The sequence below is a fragment of the Saccopteryx leptura genome, chromosome 12 (genome assembly GCF_036850995.1).
Source record: "Saccopteryx leptura isolate mSacLep1 chromosome 12, mSacLep1_pri_phased_curated, whole genome shotgun sequence".
Lineage (NCBI taxonomy): Eukaryota > Metazoa > Chordata > Mammalia > Chiroptera > Emballonuridae > Saccopteryx > Saccopteryx leptura.
Genome location: NC_089514.1, coordinates 16,996,602 through 17,019,309, shown reverse-complemented (window position 1 = coordinate 17,019,309; position 22,708 = coordinate 16,996,602). Strand labels below are relative to the sequence as shown.

The window sequence follows — 22,708 nt, the reverse complement described above, 5'->3', positions numbered from 1 at the left end:
CAGCTTAAGCCCAAGGTCACTGGCTTGAGCAAGGGGTCACTTGCTCTGCTCTAGCCCCCCGGTCAAGGCACATATAAGAAAGCAATCAAAGAACAACTAAGGTGCTGCAACGAAGAATTGATGCTTCTCATCTCTCTCCTTTCCTGTCTGTCTGTCCCTATCTATCCTTCTGTCTCTCTCTGTCTCTATCACACACACAAAAAAAAATGTAAAATATTTCAATGTTATATTGATTATAAGTTAAACAATAATATTTTGGATAAAATGTGTTAATTAAATAGATTATTGAAATTATATAAATGTGATTTGCATTATATTTCTGTTGGGCGGTGCTGGTCTAAAACATGAATCAAAATATTCATGAAGACATGCAGATAGTGGTTCCACAATCCAAGAGAGACAATGATGTTGCTTTTTCTACTATACAAGATCTGGAGGAAAAGCAAAAGTAAAATTAGCACTTAAAATGAAGCAGTTAGAAGTAGTAGCTATTTTTTTCACAGGCAGAAGGTGCAGATGTAGCCAGTGCTACTTGGAAGAACTGTCATAAATTCTACACTTAAACTGCTAGTACTTCTGGGGATTTTAAATACAGGATTTGTTAAACAGTCTTTTGTTCTAAGACTACTCTGTACAAGCACTGTGTGTTCATTAGAATAATCAAGGGCCAGTTGTAATGAAGATACAACTTCCTCAGTGAAGAATCCATATGATGAGCCGTCTTGGTCTCCTCACCTCTGTGTGTGTGTGTGTGTGTGTGTGTGTGTGTGTGTGTGTGTGTGTGTGTGTGTGTATTTGTGTCTATAGTAATATAGTCTTCCAGGGATTTTTAATGAAAGGGGAAAGATTGAGGGAGGTGGCACTATAAATATTACTATAACTTAAAGTACATTTTTTAAAAACTACCTTAGGTTAAGCAAAATGTTCCACAACATCCTCTCTTTCTCTTTTCTTAGAGTTTTCTCTTAACTCTAAAAAGCAGGTCAGTATAAAATCCCCTTCTGCAGTTTCTTTACTACTGAGAATGACTTCCTATCATTCTGCCTTCTAACAACAGTCAATTCTTCCCTGAGGTCTCCCACTTCTCTTTAGTGATCCTTCAGAGAGGGTGGGGTGGGGGAGGCAATTCTGCACTCCTAGGGAGTATTTGGTAATGTCTGAAGATACTTTGGATTCCCACAGCTGGGTGGGGGGTTGCTACCGGCAGAGGGTAGAGGCTAGAGATGTTGCAAAAAACCCTAACAGGCACAGGACAGCCTCCCCACCCCACCCCCACCCCACCCCGGCAAAGGATCTCTGACCTGAACAGTACAGAAACCCTTTCTAAGAAAATGCCATTCCCAGCAACGCCAACCTGCTAAGGGGCTTCTGAATGTGCTACAGGCTGTTCCCAAAATGTGCCTCTCCCACACACAGAATGGTGCTCTGTACTCGGAGGCCCACTGGGGTTTAATTACGGGCCTCATTGTTCTCGCTTCTCAGTGAACTTCTACCTCACAGCATTTACAAAAGAGCAACCATTTATTTTAAGCAAAGAGCTATAAGGATTTTCTTCTAGGCTTCTCAAAAGCTAGTTTTTGTGGTGATTGTGATGGGCTACTTTTGAGTGGCCAGAAACTCAAACTAGTGTTCTTCTTAGTCTAGTCTTACTAGTCTTCTTTGAGCTGGTCAAAGTGGAGGTCTTAGGTTGACTGCTGAGGCGAAGCTCGCCCAGGTCTGCTGAGGGGCCGTCAGAACTCTGAACCCAGAACCCAGAAGCCACCCAAAGAGGGTCACCATGATCTACTCCTCCAACAAATAGCTTCTGTGCGCAGGAAGGGCGCTGGCACATCAAAGGAGCCTTCACAAACCAGCTCATACCCAAGGAACTGAGACCAAACATCACTGACCAAGCTCCACTTTTGATCTCAACACTGTCCAGAAGATTCTAACTTTAGAACCCAAAAATAGTAAAAAACCTGGAAACATTGAATCATTATGTTAACAAAATTGAAGCAAACCCTTCAGGCTGTGTGGACTCAGCTCAGTTAGTGGACATGCCATGAGTCTGACCCCACTCTAACCCTGGCTAGTATCCGTCACCCCAAAGATGGACTGAATACAGTTGATGCTATTGGTAAAAGATGGCGGGCGACACAATTGCTCTCGAGCGCAGTAACCGTACCAGGTAGGGACCAGGAGCAATGCCGGGAAATCCCTGGGAACACCTGGAGACAGGCCAGTGTTACCAGAGCTCTGAGCAATGGGGGGCGCTGCCTACCTCTCCGTCAAGGGGTCTTTCTTCTCTGTCTTCTGAACAGGGGCATTTTTAATCTTACATTTTCTTGCGTAAAGAAAATACAGCACGTGCCCTGTGGTGACAAACAGAACGGAGAGGAAGACAAGCGCGCCAAACTGCTGCGGCCGCGGGGCCAGCATGACGAGGAGGAAGTGAATGAGGTCCATGAGGTAGTTCAGGGAGCACTGCACGCCGTTCACAGCCCCTCGCTGCGCTTCTGGAATGTTCTCCTGAAGAAGCTGAGTCACAGTGAGGTCAAAGGACCAGAGACCTACAAGGAAGCAGTAGAGCAGGGACAATAGACGTGAACAGGTGGCTGAGGCTTCGGTGGGAAGTCCAGCCCCCGCCCTGACTGGCGTTGTCGTGTTACCTACATGAACCTTTCTGTTGCTCAGTCTTCTCATCTGCAAAATGGGGATATTTGAGAGCACTATCTCCCTGGAGGATTACACGATAGAATACTGTGAAGTGTGTAGCATCATGCCTGGCCATCTGCATGGTAAGTATTGTCATAATTTGTGGTATCATAATTATCTTTTTGAATCACCATTACCACCATCATCACTAGGTACCAACAAAACTTCATTTTGGGTATATTTATGCCTTCCAGTACATTCCGAAAATGTTTAGGAAGCAGAGCAGGGTCTTGAGCTTCAATCTGGTTCCGATTCCCGAGTTTTCCCCTTCACTCCTGGTCTAGCAGAGAAGGAGTCAGCCTCCTTGCTCCCCTGCGCCTCCCACCTTCAACCCATAAAGAGGCCAAGTCTGCGTACACTTCAGAGGCAGCCTCGGGACCCACCGTGAAGACATCCAAGAGGGCAGAAGCCACCCGTGGTGATGACCATGTTGTCTGTGAGTGATAGCATCTGCCCACCTGCCCGGGGATTCTGGCACCGGCCTGCACGGGCACCCGCTCCCAGACGCCGCCTGGTCAGCTGACCAGCCAGCAGGCCGTCTGGATTCCCTACGACCTAGTGCTCACGTTCAGGGGCATCCTGGTCCCCTCTGCCCGATGCTGGGATTTAGCTCTGAACTCCAGGATTATTTGGAGCAAATGTGCTGTGCCTCCAGGGTCTGCAGGACCCTGACCAGGCTTGCTGGCCTAACGGGCTGCCCTTGCCACCCTGCTGTGTCCCGACCTGGGGGCCCTGGCCAGGCCACCCACCCTCTGGGCGGTCCTGATACGGCACGGCCTCTCAGTCTCCAGGGGCCCAGCCTGCCGAAGGCCTTGCCCCACACTGGACTGACCGAGAGCTCCCCTGTGAAGCCCACGCCTGGCCCTTCGCACGCAGTGCTCACTGAGTCAGGCTGCAGGGCTACAGTGTGAAGCTCTCGAAGAAGTGCGGGCTCACTGTGCACTGACAGAGTTATTTCTAATCGGGGCACAAAGAGCTTCAGTTCTTAGATTTTGGAAAGCACTGACCGATGGGCAATGTGCCAAACTGTCTTATAACCACAACGTTCTGTGACGTCGTTTCCATCAGAATGGAAACGAGTATTCACTGAGCAAATGCCTGGAATGAGCCCTTGCTTGGGGAGACATGGTGGACACCAATGCAGGCCACTGCCGGTCCCGGGGAGAGGACCAGTCATCACGGCCACCAGGCCTGGCCTGCTGACCACACAAGCCAAGGCACAGTGTATCTTGGGTACTGGTGCTTCTAACACGTGCAATTTCAACAGCAAACCAGCAACCCCAAGGTCACGTGTGCTGCTGCTGGAGGAACTGTACACGGCACTGGCTGGCACTGGGTGTGGGGGGCCACACAGCACCCAGCTCACTCAGCATCGTGGCTCCCTCCATCTCGCTGTGCACGCCACAGTCTGCCCTCACACAGTAAAGCTCGTGGAAACACCAAAACTGCAGCCAAAACAATAGAATGATGATGACGCCTAAAGATGAGAGTTAACATTGAGGCTTAACAAGGAGCTCCTGTGCTTGTGGAGGTTTTGTGCTGACCCCCTTGCCTGCAGGAATCCTGCTAGTGCCTCATCGGGACTTCGCTGACAGGTGGGCATGCCGACCCCCCGGCCTGCAGGAATCCTGCTAGTGCCTCATCGGGACTTCGCTGACAGGTGGGCATGCCGACCCCCCGGCCTGCAGGAATCCTGCCAGTGCCTCATCGGGACTTCGCTGACAGGTAGGCATGCTGACCCCTCGGCCTGCAGGAATCCTGCCAGTGCCTCATCAGGACTTCGCTGACAGGTGGGCACGCTGACCCCTGGCCTGCAGGATCCCTGCTAGTGCCTCACCGGGACTTCGCTGACAGGTGGGCATGCTGACCCCCCAGGCTGCAGGAACCCTGCTAGTCCCTCATCGGGACTTCGCTGACAGGTAGGCATGGTCGTCGCCATCCCGCCTCACAGGGAGGGAACCGGGAGCACGGAGCGCTCGGGTAACTTGCCGGCATCATCAGGCGTGGCTCCAATCCTGAGCTGTCTCCCTCACGAATGTGCAGAGTGCTCTGTGCCTCTGGCCTCCTTATTCGGGGTCAGCAGAAAGAACTGCTATTGCAGTAGAGAGAAGCCTGGCGTTTCTCTGTTCCTGCATGCTTTTCTGGATGGTCGGCGTTGACGATGAACTTGCACGTTTTCCAGATGTGATCGTTTCCTTTGTGGCAGGAAGAGTCAGGTCAGCTGGAGACAGGAGTCACAGGTGGACTTTTTGTCTTCTTGCTTTTGAACTAAATACTTGATTATCATAATATAATGTGAATTGCAGAAATTTTAAATGGCAAATCTGCTCTCAGCTGTTGGCGTAAAGGTTGGACATGCACACCAAATACCCTAATAAAAGATAACGCACCCATCAGGTACTACATTTAAAATATTTTAGAGGCTAGGCAATCTCCAGATGAAAGCACGGGTTTCCAAATCAGCTAGTTGGAATTAAGAAGTTTTTTTTTCTTCTGCATACACATTATGTCAGCCTGTGATTAGATAACCTCTTAAATTGGACCTGCAGAACTTTCATTTTCCCTCTCCCAATATTCCAAAGCTTCTGTGGACCAAGAGGTTCTGGGTGCTCATGGCAGGAATCAGGAACACATCACCCCAACCCTGTGCTCCCACCCACCGGGGGCCTAGAGGTGAGAAGGAGAATCAAGTCCCAGGACAGAGGGAGCTGGCTGGAGCCTGGAGCCTGGAGCCGGGAGCCGAGGTGAGGCCCGCCGCGGAGGCAGGCAGGGTGCTTGCTGGATGAGTGAGGACGACACACTGGGCTTCTGGTCCACTCCTTTCAGCAGCACAATCTCCACTCGCCCATTTCTGACGAGGAAGCTGGGCACCTGCTGGCTCTGAGCTGTGGTCTCTGAGAGGGGCTTGGAAGGTGGTGACATAAATCAGATATGTCCTCGCTGCCAGCTATGATGATGTATGGTTGGCGGCAGAGTTCAGAAACCAAGTTCTTGGGGCAGACAAGCTTGTAGACCCTCGAAGTTAGGCGCTGTGTCCCTGGGAAGGGGTTCCATCGCCCTCCACGATGCAGTTAAAGAAAGTCTTGGCCCCCCTAGCAAGCTGCCCCCGTCCCCCTTTCCCCGTCTGAATTCCACAGAGAAAGGATCCAAGTCAAAATACTTCTTTAATGTAGATGCCACCCACAGCATTGACATGCCTGACACCCGGGAAATACCTGTTTTCACTGCCGCAAGTCTCCACGTTTTCACACTTCTGCCTTTGCGCAACTGTCTGCCTCGCCGGGAACACTCTCCCTTCTCCACGGCACCTGTCTAGCTTGCCCTTCAGGGATCTCTTAATCGTGCCTCCTTCTAGGAATGTTTCTCCAACCCTTAAAATAAGATTGGGTGTCCCTCCTCCATGCTCCCAATTCTATGTCCTTCCCCAACAGCGCCTATCACGTTGTAGTGTTGACAGTTGTTGACTACGCAGGGGTTTCCCGTGCCACGGAGGTAACACCTTGTCTGATTCAACCGCTCTCGTAACCCCAGTGTCACATAACAGATTCTTAACTTGTCACATAACGGATTTTCAGTGAATGAATGATGAAGATATACAATGACACAATGGTGAGACCATCAAATGCTTCTAAGGTTACTTAGCAACACCACAGCCTGCAAAATCCCGTACCACACACACTGCTCACCAATTCTTGCCAGGATCACGCCCGAGAAGAGCAAGATGATGGAAATGTAAGACTCAGGATGCTTGGGGTCCGGCTCGCCTTCAAACAGAACCGTGCTATTGGTCCAGTGGATGGAGGAGCGGTCGGGGAGGATGGGTTGGTTCATATTCCTTTCAAAAGAATAAGCACGGGCCAGGCCCTCTGTTAGCACCTCGCGGCTTGAGGACGAGTGGTTGCTTAATGGAAGAGAGGAAACAGCCAGATCAAAAGGGCTGCCAGGAGCAAAGACGGAAAACACACAGAGCGTCAGACAACCTATGTGGAGCCAGCTGGATATGACTCCCGTGGTGACCAAGCCATAGTGCCCCCTGAGCCTGGTGAAGAGAAGCGTGCCCATCAGGCCGGACAAAGCCGAAAGGGCCGTGAGGACGCTAAGCAGAGAGCCTCCGATCCCCTGGGTGTAGGCATAGCCGGTGGTGATGCAGTCGAACCCCAGCACCGTCATGTAGAGGAAGGCCAAGCCCAAGCCGGCCAGGAAGACCGTCTGCCTGCAGTAGGCGTCCCAGCCCTCTCGGCACGTGCGCAGCAGCCGTCGTGTGTTTTGAAGACAGGGAGCGAACCCTGTGGTTGTGGCCTGCTCTCCTTCAACGTTAGTCCTGTGGTCCTTTGCCTTTTCCAAAGTTTTGGGCTTGTTGAAGAATCCATCAGTGGTTTCCCAAGAGTCCATTTCACCTAAAATAAAATTCACGTAAATTTTTTCTCAGTGCCCTGCCCAAATGCCCTCAGCCCATTCCCAGCCTCATCTGCTTCTTAGCTGGGCAATTCCTGTGTGCACCGATGGCCTCCTGTCCCAGGCACCTGTGTCTCTGTCTGAGGGTCTCTCCAGCCACAGGGACATAAGGCCAGGCTCTGTGTCACAGAAGTCAATGGCGCTGGCCACAACCCTGGACTGATGAGTTACAAGCCTTGGTGGAGAAACACCCAGTTTCCTTGGCCCTGTGTGGGAGACAGTTCGGAGGTACAGCCCACACAGTGTCTGAGGGCCCCAGGGGGGCTGAGCCCCAGGAGGTACAGCCCCCACAGTGTCTGAGGGCCCCAGGGGGACTGAGCCCCAGGAGGTACATCCACACAGTGTCTGAGGGCCCCAGGGGGACTGAGCCCCAGGAGGTACAGCCCCCACAGTGTCTGAGGGCCCCAGGGGGACTGAGCCCCAGGAAGTACAGCCCCCACAGTGTCTGAGGGCCCCAGAGGGACTGAGCCCCAGGAGGTACAGCCACACAGTGTCTGAGGGTCCCCAGGGCGACTGAGCCCGCCCTCAGTGGCAATGCATGCATTAATACACTTTCTAATGGCTTTCCTCCCTTCCCCTCTCTGTGCTTCCTGGGATCACCTTACAAAAAGATTAGTTTCCACCCCAAATCCTTGTCTCAAGGACGGCTCCGGAGAGAACCCAAACTAAGACACATGGGGAAGCGTGGAAGACAGGAGCTGACAGGAGAGGAGGACACAGGGAGGGCTCGCATGCTTGAGACGTGGGGACAAACTTAGGGACAGTGACGGCTCTTTCCTTTGGGTGTTTTTTCCGAAGAAGACAGACACTCATGCAAAGAGAATGATAAATACCTTTCAGTCTTCCAGCATAAAACAGACAGTGATGGTGAACAAAATTTTTAAAAATATATAACCATTTGTAAGAGGTATTTAGCACAAACTAAGACAAGCTCTGAAAAGGACTAGAGGCGCCAAAAAGGGCTGTGAAGGCAGGAGAGAGGGTCAGGCGAGCCAAACTCATTCTTGCCCAAGAACTGGGGAAAGTTAAAGCTCTTCTTTATAGAAAAGTTACTGCCAGAGCAGGGTTTTTTTAAAGAGGTTTTAAAAGCCAGCTAGCATTGACTGCGATTCTACTATATGCCAGGAAGCGAAGTGGGGTTTTATACAGATACTATCCTGTTTAATTGTCACAACATGCTCTAGCTCAGCTCTGTTACCATTATTCCTCCTTTACAGACAGTGTGACACAGGAATTTTGAGTAAACTTACCACGCATGGTCACACAGCTAATAAGTGAAGAATATAGCTCTATCTATTTTCTATCTATCTAACCATCCACCCATCCACCCACCCATGCATTCATTCGTCATCTAAATAGGAATATCTATCTCTGTAAGTACATGCACTTTATTCATGCAATGAGATCTGGTGGGCTGTAACTTGCAAAACAACTTTAGAGGAAAAAGAATAATTATGAGAAATTCCGTTAGAAAAACTAAAGTCAGAAGCAATGCCTAGGCTGTGTTGGACCAGGCAGATGAGCAACATTGTCAATAGCTAGGGAAGAGTTCTCATCTTGGGAGAATAAGATCATATTTATTGACAGGTCCTCCTTCTTCCCATTCTCTCCCCAATGTTAGGGAATTTCTGATTAAAAAAGAAAAAAACATGGCTGATGGCAGTGTCCTGACTGAAGGGCAGCCCATACTCCCTAACATAGCTGTCTCTAGCTTACCATCTTTAGGGAGGATGTTTTTGAGTGAGACAGGCAAGAATGATCTGCCCCCCAGGACCATGGGCTGGATTGTGCAGGTTGGTGGAGGTGCCCCTGGCATTAGGGTCTCTCTTGGAGCTGTGCAGAGCCCAGCCTGTGCCAGGGCACTGGGCAACCCCACCTCCCCCCACCAATGAGATCAGTCCCATGAACTTCATGCCCAATGGCACAGTTGGAGCCTTCTCATTTCTCGGTGTTTCTACATATATTTGCAGACAGAATGTTGACAATTACGATCAGACACAAGTTCTGGAAAGAAGAAATGAAACACTGATACAAAGGAGAACAAAAGAACAAACGCCGTCTCTGCGTTTGCATTACCTTGAACGGTCACAGCCTCGCGTTGCCTTTCTAGGAAGTGCCCCCCTACTTCTTGCTGGGATTTTACAGCCAGTTGGGGAACTAGTTGGTAAACCCTGGACAGAAACAGAAACTCTACAAGAAGTGAAACCACATTCCATCCAAGGATGAAACCACAACCGATCACATGAGATGCCCAAGTCATCACCTGGCCCACAGACAGGGGAGCAAATATATTGATGATCTGGTCCAGCCTTCGGACTGCTGCGTTCATCCCTGTAAGTGAGAGGAAGGGAACACTGCAAGTCATTGGATCAGTCCTTCCTTCTGGTCAATCCTGTCATGAATTTGCTAGATTTGCTGCTACGCAGGCACCGGGTGAACGATGGTGAAAACAGGAAAGATTCTTTTCAGTCTAACTATAAATTAATCATAGGATTTGCAACCCAGAAGAGGCCTTCAAGATCAGTTGTTGGAATCTGAAGCATTAACAGATGTGTAAACTGAGGACTGGAGACACTAGGTTTTTTTGGACCTGATTATTTCAATTTCTGTCTTGGCACTCTTTCTTATCACACCCTATTATCTTAACAACAATGATACTATTAACAGACATTATTATGACTAGCATGTAGGCATGAGAGGTGGAACAAATGGAGATGAGGGACAGAAGTGGTTGAATACGTCCTCTGGGCCAGGCACATAGTTCTAAGCCTTCTCCATATATTCTTCTCACTTAATCCTTACAACTCTAAGAAGTTAACAGTATCTCCCTTTTACAGACTAGGAAACTGAGGCACAAAAAGTGAAATTATTTGCTCAAGGTCACTTGGTGGAGCTGAGATTTAAACCCGAGCAGTCTGACTCTTTAACTATTCTACCATAACTAAAAAATATATTTAAAAGGTAATTTTTAAAATTATAATGAGCTTCAAACCAGAATCGGTGCTGTAATATTTCAGATCTCTTTAAAATGAATTAACAGAGATTAGAAAGGTTTTCTTTTACCCAGAGACAGAATACACTTTCAACACTGTGTTACTTGGCTTTTATCCACATAGCTGTTTCATTTTGGATGGTGTTATTTAAGCCACACAACATCCAAATAAGCGTGGTTTAAAAGAAAGCATGATTATTAGGGGCTTCCGCTCTTTGTAAGAAGTACATTCTAACAGCCTCTTCCATAATAGCTTCCTTTATCTTGGCTATCAACACTCATGAACACTGTCTCGCTGAGAGTACCCACTGCACAAATACAGGATAGCACAAGATCCCCAGCTTTAGTCTGGCAGTTTGAATATATCACAAGGTGAATGATCCAAGTTTTAGAAACAAAAGAAAAAACAAGGAAGATGCCAGATTCTTCCACTCAGCTCCATTACTGAAAAAAATTCTCCCTCTCACTGTCAGATAAGTGAAGATCAACAGTCACATTTTGGAATGAATTTAGGGGCAGGGAGTGGAAGCTTATTACTGGCCAGAATTTAAATATCTTTTTTTTTTTTTCTTTTTTTTTACAGAGACAGAGAGTCAGTGAGAGGGATAGACAGACAGGAACGGAGAGAGATGAGAAGCATCAATCATTAGTTTTTCATTGCGACACCTTAGTTGTTCATTGTTTCTTTCTCATATGTGCCTTGACCGCGGGCCTTCAGCAGACCGAGTAACCCCTTGCTCGAGCCAGCAACCTTGGGTCCAAGCTAGTGAGCTTTGCTCAAGCCAGATGAGCCCGCGCTCAAGCTGGCGACCTCCGGGTCTCAAACCTGGGTCCTCCGCATCCCAGTCCGATGCTCCATCCACTGTGTCACCGCCTGGTCAGGCAAATTTAAATATCTTTAATTTATTTATTTTTATTTATTATTTTTTTTCTGAAGTTGGAAACAGGGAGGCAGTCAGACAGACTCCCGCATGCGCCCGACAGGGATCCACCCGGCATGCCCACCAGGAGGCGATGCTCTGTCCATCTGGGGCGTTGCTCTGTTGCGACCAGAGTCACTCTAGCGCCTGAGGCAGAGGCCACAGAGCCATCCCCAGTGCCCGGGCCAACTTTGCTCCAATGGAGCCTTGGCTGCGGGAGGGGAGGAGAGAGACAGAGAGGAAGGAGAGGGGGAGGGGTGGAGAAGCAGATGGGCGCTTCTCCTGTGTGCCCTGGCCGGGAATCGAACCCAGGACTCCTGCACTCCAGGCCGACACTCTACCACTGATCCAACCAGCCAGGGTCTAAATATCTTTCAATGCACTTATTTTCTAGGAACTTCTCTAATGTATTGTAAGGGGCTTCTCTCCCAGAAGTACAGTTTATATATCCCTTAATAATAATATCATTCATTTCTGAAGGGCTCCCTATGTGCAAATATAGTGCCAAGTGCTTTACGAATCCTGCAGGTCACAGAATTCCTCTCAAAGCTGAGCTGGGGGAAGGCAGAAGGGAGTCATCATGATCTCTCCCATTCTGTGGACGAGGAAAGTAAGGTCTAGAGAAGTAACTTGCAGCTGGTAAGCGCCAGAGCTGGTGCTAGCTGGATCCATCTCTATGGCTGTTTGACTCCAGGTACCCTTCCTCTTAAAGGCTGCGTCACTGCCTCTCTGAGCCCTGACTGGCTGACTCATCACCGGTGCTCACTGAGCCAGACCTACTTTTCAGTCGCGTTCAAGGCCCTGTGACGCCTAGAGTGGCACAGCTCACCAGCCAGCTGGCCTCTGTTGTCACCTGTGAGGCTCACAATCCAGTCCCTCTGAATGGTGATGGTCAATGCCGTGCTGGCCAGGTTTGCCAAAGCCGCCAAGGTCATCACAGCTGCATAGCAGGCCGCCTACAGAAGGAGAGGAAAGGGAGTTTGGGACCCAAGAGTGGGCCCCCTCAGCCCATGGTGCTACGTACTGTTATTTACCTGACAGTGCGAGGAACATCTAAACGAACACACACAAAAAAAACCTTTGAGAGAAAGAGGTTCAATGTTGGTTTGGAGCCAAACTCTATTGTGTTGATTCTAAGCCTTTTCTCCCCACCCCCACCCTGTCAACACCGCATCCGGTGCTAATTTGTACTTTGCAGACAGAGACTCTGCTGTTCTATTGACTTCGTGTCTGTGGAATTCAGGCTCTGATTCACAAATTAGGGGGTGAGGGGGACAGTGGCAAAAGATTACCCAGATCCCTAGCCAGTGAGCAGGGAGGGCTGGCTGCACGGAGCTGACTCGCTGAAGGGCGCTCGGGTCCTGTCTCTGACACCCAGTCTCCCGGAGCGGGCGGGAGACGGGGACACTCACGGTGAGCCAGCCGGGCCACATCTGCTCCATCTCCCTTCGGTAGGAGAACACGAGCATCAGGACGACACAGCAGGCGGTGACGGAGGCATTCTGAGTGAAGAGCGAGGCGTGAGCAACTGCAGACAGAAACAACGTTTACTCTTGGTTTTAAGAGATGGGTTGCTGCGACCTCGTCTGATGCGGAGTTTAACTGCATTTGACCAAACTGCTGTGCCAACCTCGGTTATTGTTTCCAGCAGTAATTGCAGGCTCGAGAGGAGGCAAAGAGCACACTTGCGGGCTCACTAGAGGCAATGCCTTTGCAACCAAAAGAAAAGAAAGAAAAAACAAGCTGGGCTTTGCAAGTAAATGGAAAACATACTTTGAGAGAAAGATGATATGAAAAGCAGGATACTGGATAAATCAAAGAACTTAGAATTTTCTACTGCTCTGTCACAATCTTCTGGATTTCATTTGTGACTGAGGTTGGTAGAGCCTACAATCAGTACTCCAAAGTTTGAGTAAGTCAGCCCTTCAGAGGGCATGGCTTTACAGAATACCTTTCCAAGCCTCCTAGGTGGACCAAGAACAATCACACTGACAAGTAATCAAGAGTAGGAAAAACTTAGAAATTTTTATATTCTTATTGGGGAAAAGAGTGTTCAAAAGCTATGAGAGCCAAAAGCTAAAAGGAGATCTACATAAGTCTCCAGATATTAATTCCTAGTCTAGACAGACTACCTGGTACAAAGATATCTTTGACACATAGAAATTGCCTTTCATAAAAATAGCACGAGCATCTTAGACAAAGGTAATACCAGGATCTCTTAAATTCATGTTTTCAGGAGTGTAATATTAAAAATCTGTGATGGGTAAGAATCTAAAAACGACATTAGAATATGTTAAATGTAGATGTATACACCAAACTGTGTAAGTCTTTCTAGTTTTTAAAAGTTGTGTGCTGTTGCTACTATGGTCATCTCTGTATTTTATTTCACTAAATAAACCCAAAGAGCAAGTGAGATCATAATTCACCACAGCATTGTATATGCCATAGACAAGAGGATTTACCTTTATTTCTTGGTTTCCTGTCAATCCAATCACCAATTAAGACCCCAAATATTAATACAGATCCAGCCACAACTAGGCCAAACACTGCTGTTAGAAGAAGATTGTGTCCATACAGTTCTGTCAGGAACACGGACATGGCAAAGCGCCACATCCGGTCTCCCTGCAAGGCAGCAGAGCAAAGCATGTGTCAGTCATTGACCTAAACGGTGGGACGAAGTTAAAAACCAGAAAGATGCATTTCACCCAAAGGACATGTAATACACACGATTTAAAGCTAGAGTATCAAAATTATACTGTTATGCAGTACAACTATAATATTTTTTTCACATTTTTATTTATTCATTTTTTTAGAGAAAGGAGACACAGAGAGAAAGAGACAGAAAGAGGAAAGAGATAGAAAGAACAGAGGGAGGAGCAGGAAGCATCAACTCCCATATGTGCCTTGACCAGGCAAGCCTGGGGTTTCGAACCGGCAACCTCAGCGTTCCAGGTCGACGCTTTTACCCACTGCGCCACCACAGGTCAGGCCCAACTATAATATTTTTAAATACAATATACTTTAAAAAGCTGGACAGGATATATTTTCAAATCTTGAAAGCACCAAAGAGCTAAGAAGCCTGTGAAAACATATCAGATTAATACTTGCAAGAACATGAGAACCCCAAGAAGGAAGTCCAAGTTACCCAGGGATACCTGCTGATTCAGAAAAAAATGGCTATGGAACAAAACTCCAGTTCTGGTGGCTTCGGAAAGTCAGGTGATAGAACACATGCCCACCAAAAATGGGGGCAGAGACAATATAGTTTCCACTTTAAGCTGAGGTCCCATGTAAATCCACCCTCAGGGAACTATGGGAAACTACAAGTAAGCCCCCTACAGGTTGTAGCCCAGCTTTTCCTCATCCAGATGAGTTCAGAACTCTCAAGCTTTGAACTTGGAATAAACAGGTCCCAATGGCTAGTGTCCACTATGCATCTGGTAGAGAAGCCAATTAAAATCCTCTCTAAAGGAGAAATCTATCATTTTAGGTTTCAAAATACTTCTGTAACAATTTTAAAATACAATGTCCAACACACAAAAGATAAACAATCACACAAGGATATGAAGCACCATAAGCAAGATCTATACTAAGTAACAGACAATAAAGACAGACCCACTGAAGGCCCTGGCCGGTTGGCTCAGTGGTAGAGCATCGGCCTGGCGTGCAGAAGTCCTGGGTTCGATTCCCGGCCAGGGCACACAGGAGAAGCGCCCATCTGCTTCTCCACCCCTCCCCCTCTCCTTCCTCTCTGTCTCTCTCTTCCCCTCCCGCAGCTAGGCTCCATTGGAGCAAAGATGGCTAGGGCGCTGGAGATGGCTCCTTGGCGCTGGAGTGGCTCTGGTTGCAACAGAGCGACGCCCCGGAGGGGCAGAGCATTGCCCCCTGGTGGGCAGACCGTGGCCCCCTGGTGGGCGTGCTGGGTGGATCCCGGTCGGGCGCATGCGGGAGTCTGACTGTCTCTCCCCGTTTCCAGCTTCAGAAAAATACAAAACAACAACAACAAAAAAAACACAAACAAACAAAAAAGTCCCGGCCAGATAGCTCGGTTAGAGCATTGGCCCAAAGCACGAAGGTTGTCAGTTTGATCCACCATCAGGGCACATACAGGAACGGATCAATGTTCCTCTCTTTCTTCCCCCTTTCCTCTCTGGCTAAAATCAATAAATTCTAAAAAACATATTTTTTTAAAGGAGAAAAAATATATGATGAAGCAGATAAATAGAAAACATACAGTAACACTGTAGATTTTGCTTAAATATATCATTAATTATTATTAAGTATAAATGAATTACATGTTCTTGTTAAAAGATAAATATTGACAAGTTGGATTTAAAAATGCAACTAGATGTTGTTTGTAAGAGACATTTAAAAAGAATAAGAAAAAAGTAAAAGGATGGAATGATATACTATGCATACACTATCCAAAAAGAACATGTGTCACTAAGTTGTTACCAGACAAAATAAACTTTAAGGCCAAAAAAAGCATTCTTTGAAATAAAGAGGATTATTTCATAATGATAAAGGCTCAATTCATCAGGGAGATAAAAAAAATTCTATATACAAAAGCTCAAAATCTGATTCAGAAATGTCTAGAATTAAAAGAAGAAATAGACAATCACTGCAGGAGATTTTAATGTATCACCTCTCTCTTGGTATTGATAGAACAAGCAAAAAATAGTATATATTAAATATATGTTTATATGTATTTTATATATTATATGTGTGTGCGTCCTACTTAAAGTTTACATAAAAAACACTGTATCCAACCACGTCAAAATACATATGGTTTTTAAGCACATGAAACATTTGGAGAAATTCCTTATCTGTCTGTAAATTAAGGAATACATTTCTAGATAATTCACGGGTCAAACTAGCAATCACAAAGGAAATTATAGAATATTTTTAGCAAAGCCTATCAAAACTTGTCAGATGCAGCTTAAAGAGAAATTATGCTCTTAAATATGTATATTAGAAAGGAAAGTCTGAATCCATACAGATAGGAGCTTAGTTTCTACATGAAGAAGTTAGAAAAGGAACAGAAAATTAAATCCAAAGGAAACAAAAAGAAAAAGAATAATAAAAGTAAGAGCAGAAATGAACCAGAAAAATGAAGATACAATAGAAAGGCTCAATAAAGCCAAAACCTGGCTCTTTGGGAAAACTAATAAAACAAAGGGTGGTCTATCAGACAATGAAATACAACACAGCAACGCAAGTAGGAAACCAGCAGCTGCAACGGCACGGGAATCACCACACAACGCGAGGAAAAGAAGCAAGACAACAGAATGTGTGAGTTTGGATTCCATTAATAGAAAGTTCATACTAAACCTGAACGAAATTCATCTAAATGATACCATTTAGGGATGCCTATCACACTGGAAACACTATAAAGAACAGCAAGGAAGCGGATGCCGTAAAAACAAGGCTCCTGGTTGCTTTCTGTTGGAGAGGAAGGGAAATGGTTGAGAAGGGCCCCAGGAGGGACTTCTTGGGTGCTGGCTACATCTTAGTTTTTCACTGGGGTGGTGGTTGCATGGCATTCCCTTTATAATTATTTAATACAATTATGTCTGATACATATTTGTTTTATGCACTTTATTTGTGCTATCATTAGTCATTCAAGAACATTTTAAACAGGCCCTGGCCGGTTGGCTCAGCGGTAGAGCGTCAGCCTGGCGTGCGGGGGACCTGGGTTCGATTCCCGGCCAGGGCACACAGGAGAAGCGTCCATTTGCTTCTCCACCCCTCCCTCCTTCCTCTCTGTCTCTCTCTTCCCCTCCCGCAGCCAAGGCTCCATTGGAGCAAAGATGGCCTGGGCACTGGGGATGGCTCCTTGGCCTCTGCCCCAGGCGCTAGAGTGGCTCTGGTTGCGGCAGAGCGACGCCCCAGAAGGGCAGAGCATCGCCCCCTGGTGGGCAGAGCTTCGCCCCCTGGTGGGTGTGCCGGGTGGATCCCGGTGGGGCGCATGTGAGAGTCTGTCTGACTGTCTCTCCCCGTTTCCATCTTCAGAAAAATACAAAAAAAAAAAAGAACATTTTAAACAAAAATGTACGCACATTCCGCATCAGGTATTTGTCTGTCACAGTCCTCTTAACCATCCAAAATACATCACTTTCATTTTGATTCATCTTACCCATATTGATAAGGCACAGCTGACGTAAATCAAAAATCTTGGGCTCATGAGGTAGATCAAAGTTGCTCCTAAAACACATAGATACAAATGATAAACGTTATCAACTAGTAAAAGTGTATATAACTATTTAAAGCAAATTTTGCCAGTTAGCTCAGAGAAAGGAAAATCCCGGCTAAGAAGTCCTCGGAACCCAACAGGTAGTGTAAGGCGCCGAGGAAGGACATCCAAGTTGGGACATACCATCTCTCACCTACTCCAAAGCTGGAAGACTCGTGTCCTGGGTCCTTCACACCTGGGGAAAGATCACAGCTGCGGAGAGATCACCAACCCTGTGACCTCTCCCCAGGCACTGTCTCATCCTCTACCACCCCAGCAATGGCTGAGGCACCAGGGTTCTGCTGCCCACATCACACCTGAGCCCCGGACACATCTTCCAGTGGCGGGCACTGCACTGAAGAGCAGGGTGGTCGGCTGGCACAACAGCCTGCTCCAGGCCAGCTCCACCGGCCCCCAGCTGGTATCAAGAGATGCTTGGGAGCTGGCTTCTCACATTGGGACTTCCCTGGATGTCTCCCGGACTTCCAGCCAGCCTCACCAGGGGACAGGGTCTGGCCAGGGGGATGTCACCCCACCTCGGCTGATCTCACTTCAAATTTCTTCACTAACTTAAACTATACCCCCACCCTCACTGTATTTTTTCCTGACAGTAACTTTCCCACTATCCTGACTTCTCTTCTAAAATCTTTCTCACCCTTGCTCTGAGCTGATGGCCTTGTTTGCTACGTCACTAAAGAGATATAAAAGCAATAGGAGAGAACTTTTTTGAGTTCCCATCATAGCACCTACCCACCTGTCCACACCTGTGCCCTGCCGCCCCTCCAGTTCCTACGGGTGCCTGTCCACACTCCCAGCAAAGTCTACTCCTCACCACATCTCTCTCCCCTTCTCTAGGATACTGACCCTTAAAACAAAAGTACTGTATCCTTATTATATTAAGGTTAAATCAAAAGGAAATATTTCATATAAAACTTTGGGAAAGGCCCTGGCCGGTTGGCTCAGTGGTGGAGCGTCGGCCTGGCGTGCGGAGGTCCCGGGTCGATTCCTGGCCAGGGCACACGGGAGAGGTGCCCATCTGCTTCTCCACCCCCCTCCTTCCTCTCTGTCTCTCTCTTCCCCTCCCGCGGCTGAGGCTCCATTGGAACAAAGATGGCCCAGGCGCTGGGGATGGCTCCTTTGGCCTCTGCCCCAGGCGCTGGAGTGGCTCTGGTCGCAACAGAGCGATGCCCTGGAGGGGCAGAGCATCGCCCCCTGGTGGGCAGAGCGTCGCCCCCTGGTGGGCGTGCCGGGTGGATCCCGGTTGGGCGCATGCGGGAGTCTGTCTGACTGTCTCTCCTCGTTTCCGGCTTCAGAAAAATACAGAAAAAAAAAAAAAAACTTTGGGAAAATCACTTAAAAATACTTATCCTGAGGGTTACATCTAAATTTGGAAACAGAACAGTCGCCTGGCTTCTATCAGCAATAGGAGAGCACTGCAGGGAGTCACTGCAGGGAGATGGGAGACCAGCAACAGGCTACAGGTCCAGCCACAGTGAGATCCACAGTGAGATACTTTGGGAGTCTGATCGACCTTTTTGACAGAGAAGAGAAGGGGAGCTCTTGGGCCTGTTCCAAGCCACTCTTGCAGCAAAGCCTCTGTGTAGTGATCAACGTCATAATCAGTCACATCCCAGAGGTTACCCAGAAACAAGGGAAAGCTAGCCGTGATATATTTGAGCACAATGCCAGCCAGCAACACCAAATGCTAAAGCATCAGACGAATGGGCCATTGTGGGGGTCAGAGACTGCTGGACACTCAGAGGCCTTCTGAGACCCAGCCGGGCTATTCTAGACCTTCCAAGGACACATGGCTGTGGCTCCCAGTGATTTTTAGTTGGTGATTATTGGTTTAAAAATTCATTCCAATACTTCTACAATGAGTGTGTGGCACTTTTAGGATTTCTAAAAGATAGCCTACTCTTGGACCAAGGGATAAGGCAGGCGACATAACTGGGGGAAACTCTAGTTATGACTATTACTTGTTATGATCAATAATTAGCTTTCATTTAAAGAGCTCAGATATTGAGTGTTCAATTATACGGCCTCACACAAGTTGGGGAGAAAATAGAAATCAAAACAGTTGCTGAAAGCTTTTTGTTTTCTTGTTCTTTATTAAGTCTGATGACTCAGACTGGATTTGGGATTTTTGTAACAGACAGGCACATTCTTCTTGCATAAATGAGAGAACATGTAACCCATCTTGCATTGAGTTCACTCAATCAACAATAATGATTAGTGGTATATATTCTGTTCTGCTACCTAATGTCTATCAAAATGAGGACCATCTGCAAAAGCAAACTGTTTATTAAATGTATTACCAAACTTGAAAGTGAAACAAAAGATAGCTCTCATGGTTAAAATGTTTCTATTTCACTGGGCTAAAGAGATCATGTGCAGGAAGACAAGCAAGTCCTTTTTCTGGTACCATCTATCTGTTAAATAATCCTCACGATATATATAGTGGAGGATGAGTTTTTGCTTTAGTTTCATTTAAAATCATGTCTGTTACTTAGTAAAAACAGAACCATTTCCCCTTCAGAGAAAAAGGGCATCTGTTTAGCAAATGGAAAGTAGCTGCCATTTTCCCTTTCTCTTGTTTAACAGGACATCGATTTGGTTCAGAGACAGCGCACCCACAGCCCAAGGGGATGAAGCATGAGGGGAGTAAGCCACTCTGACGCCATTTCCCGGACCCCCTGTGGCTAGGATTAGCCTCTGACTGTTCTAACCACTGGGACATGAGCAGAAGTCTCCTACGGGCTTCTGAGAGAGATTCTGCTCTTTGAGAAAAGAGGCAAGTGCCAGAGAAGAGCTTGCTTTGACTGTCCCCCACCCACCCCCTCGACTTCAAATGTGGCCATGATGCCCAGAACTGCAGCAGCTGCCTTGTACTCGTGAATTGACAGCTTCAGGAGCCAATCAGCTGAGGGTGACAAGGCAGATGGGCAGAATAAGTCAGGTTTTTAGTGGCATCACTGAGTTGCTGAACTAACCCTGATTCAATAACTCCTAGACTTCCGTTTAGTAAGTAATAAATGTTAATGTTTCAGGTCTTGTCTTTTACTTGTAGCCAGAAACATTTCCAACTGATAAGACAGACCTTTATTACTGATTCAATGACTGTCCATATACCCACTAGCTAAACTTGACTATTACTAATATTTACCACGTTTGCTCTATTTCTGTACGTATATTGTCGACATACATTGAAAATAAATTGTAGACATAATACTTCAGCCCTTCAGCATGTATCTTTTAAAAATAAGCCCATTTCCCTTCATGACCACAACACCATTATCCCTCCTAAAAATATTACTCATTCTCTGATATTATCTGAGAGCAGCTGGTCCTTACTCAATTTCCCCTTTTGTCCCTCAAATGTCCCTTTGTGGTTGGAGAAAACTTCTATTTAAATGGTGCCAGAGGGACTTGGGATTTTGTTTTACTTTTTCTTCTTCATTTAAGAAAATAATAAAAAGATTCGCCATTCCCTCTTTCTATAACAACCGAGTTTTATTCTCCAGCTTCTGCACCCAGGAGAGCCCCTGGGAAGATGTGGACCAAGCTTTGGAGTTAGGATTGCAACAAATCACCTAAGAGCCTCAGGCACATACCTTTCAGAAAGTATTCCCACTGGAAACTTTTTTGAGATTGATCTCGTGGTGTACTAATGCTCTTTTCAATTAGACAGCAAGGCGAAGGACTGAGAACATTTATTGTGGAGTAAAACTTTTCTAGTTTGGGGACCTAACTGTATCCCTCCTCCCCCAAAGGTCCTACACATCCCACTCCGTAATTTTCATACAACGGTCTGAAAAAATAAATAAATAGAAGATGACATTTTTTACCCATAGCTGTGGTCATTATAACACTAATTGTGTATTTGAAATTGTTAACACACTTTATAAACATAGCTAGGAAAATTAGGATGCAGCTACACTCTGGAAGAGAGAGGTGGGAAAACAAAGTTAATTGTTTTGTGACATTTAAATTACTGAAATCAATTTAAATTTTTGCAGAACCTTGCTATATAAAAGAACAAATATTGCTCGATTGTCTTTGCTTTTTTTTAAAACCTCTTGTTTTACTTAATTAAAACCACGATGCTCAGAGGAACTGTGCAATTTCGGGTTGATGAGGTGAACGAACAGCCATGGGCCCCCTTTCTCCAGTAAGCGTCGTCGTAGAGAAATGTCTAACCAGAGACTCACCGAAAGGACTCTTTTCTCTCTTCATTCTCTTGGTGCTTGCCATTTTACCCTGCTTTTCCTCATTTCCAAAAGTTGCAGTGTCATTTAATTCTCCCACCATTATTACTACCTGCGAGAAGAAAAAGATTTCAAATAAAAAAAATGCACTTAAACTATTGTAGTATGGTCATAAACTGGGAAAACTCAGAGTGTTTTAATGTACTTCCAACTGGATTCCTCTAAACCCATTACCATTTTATTTATTTCAATTGCAGAAAGTTAACTGCATAGTCTATTATAAGAGTTTTATTGCAAGTGAATAAAGTCATAGCAATTGCTGTTGACAGAGGCCTATTATTAATGCTCAAAGCCCATTATTCTGGGGGGACACATTCAGCCAGCTCTAATCAGAGACACAAATTTTTCACCCACAAAAAAAAAAATGGTTAAAGACACGTTTTGACTAAATTATCTGTGTTGCCATTCAACCCCGAAACGATGGTGCAAGTAATCTGTCTTCTTTAACATGTTATTTTTCCCACTTTAATTTTTCAAGAGGGCAGATTCATTACACTTGGTATAACTGAATGAATGCAAGTCATAAATAAAAGCTCCATTATGTTTCACAAATAGATATCCCTGAGAAGCAAATGGCTTGTTTCTGCAAATGACTATTTTACTTCTCCAGAGAGTTAAAACAAGGCATTTTTCAAACGTTAACGTTTTGCTTACCGAACAAAGACAGCAGGAGGGCTTGGGTCTTTCACTGGACTCCCAGCGGCCGGCCGGCCGGCCGTATAGACAGAGGAATTTCCAGCAGTGCGGCGCACGGCCTCTGAACCGCACACGGGCATTGCTACCACCACGGCCGCTTTGTGCGGAAAGTGCTGGAGGGGCAATGTTCCCTGTGGACTGCAGAGAGAGAGGCCAGCATTTTCTGCCACCCGTGACCTCCCAGCACAATATGCTCAGGTGGGGGCCCCGCTGGGCCTATAGGTTGCAGACATGTCACTTCGCTTGTCTCAGCTTGGACAAGGCCAAGAGATGTCCAAATCACCCTTCGTACAAACCGAGGCCACGTGCAGGAAGACTGGTTAAGATTCTTAAAGAAGAACATTTTACTTGGTGCTTTGAAATATGTCAGCAATCACTTATAGGCAAACAAGAGCTGGGCCTCTGAGGAATTAAGTGGCATCATGTGCCCGGATCACCTTCATGCTTAGTG

General features: G+C 46.6%; 1 protein-coding gene across 1 annotated transcript; it reads right to left on the bottom strand.

The window, feature by feature from the left end:
* Window positions 1-259: 259 nt before the first annotated feature.
* Window positions 260-21,579, bottom strand: LOC136383858 (solute carrier family 40 member 1-like). Its single transcript, XM_066353772.1, has 9 exons — window positions 21,505-21,579; window positions 17,198-17,265; window positions 13,524-13,683; window positions 12,474-12,589; window positions 11,891-12,017; window positions 9,226-9,480; window positions 6,381-7,091; window positions 2,261-2,549; window positions 260-431 (listed from the first exon to the last, which is right to left on the bottom strand). Exons 1-9 carry the CDS (start codon window positions 21,545-21,547, stop codon window positions 359-361), a joined length of 1,842 nt encoding a protein of 613 aa, XP_066209869.1. The 5' UTR covers window positions 21,548-21,579; the 3' UTR covers window positions 260-358.
* Window positions 21,580-22,708: the final 1,129 nt, after the last annotated feature.

Coding starts and splice junctions, on each gene's coding strand:
- LOC136383858 (XM_066353772.1), bottom strand. CDS start 21,547: ATGGCAAGCACCAAGAGAATGAAGAGAGAAAAGAGTCCTTTCG. Junction 12,590..13,523: donor CAGGAAACCAAGAAATAAAG/GTAAATCCTCTT, acceptor TTCTGTCTGCAG/TTGCTCACGCCTCGCTCTTC. Junction 2,550..6,380: donor CGTGATCCTGGCAAGAATTG/GTGAGCAGTGTG, acceptor GCTTCCTTGTAG/GTCTCTGGTCCTTTGACCTC.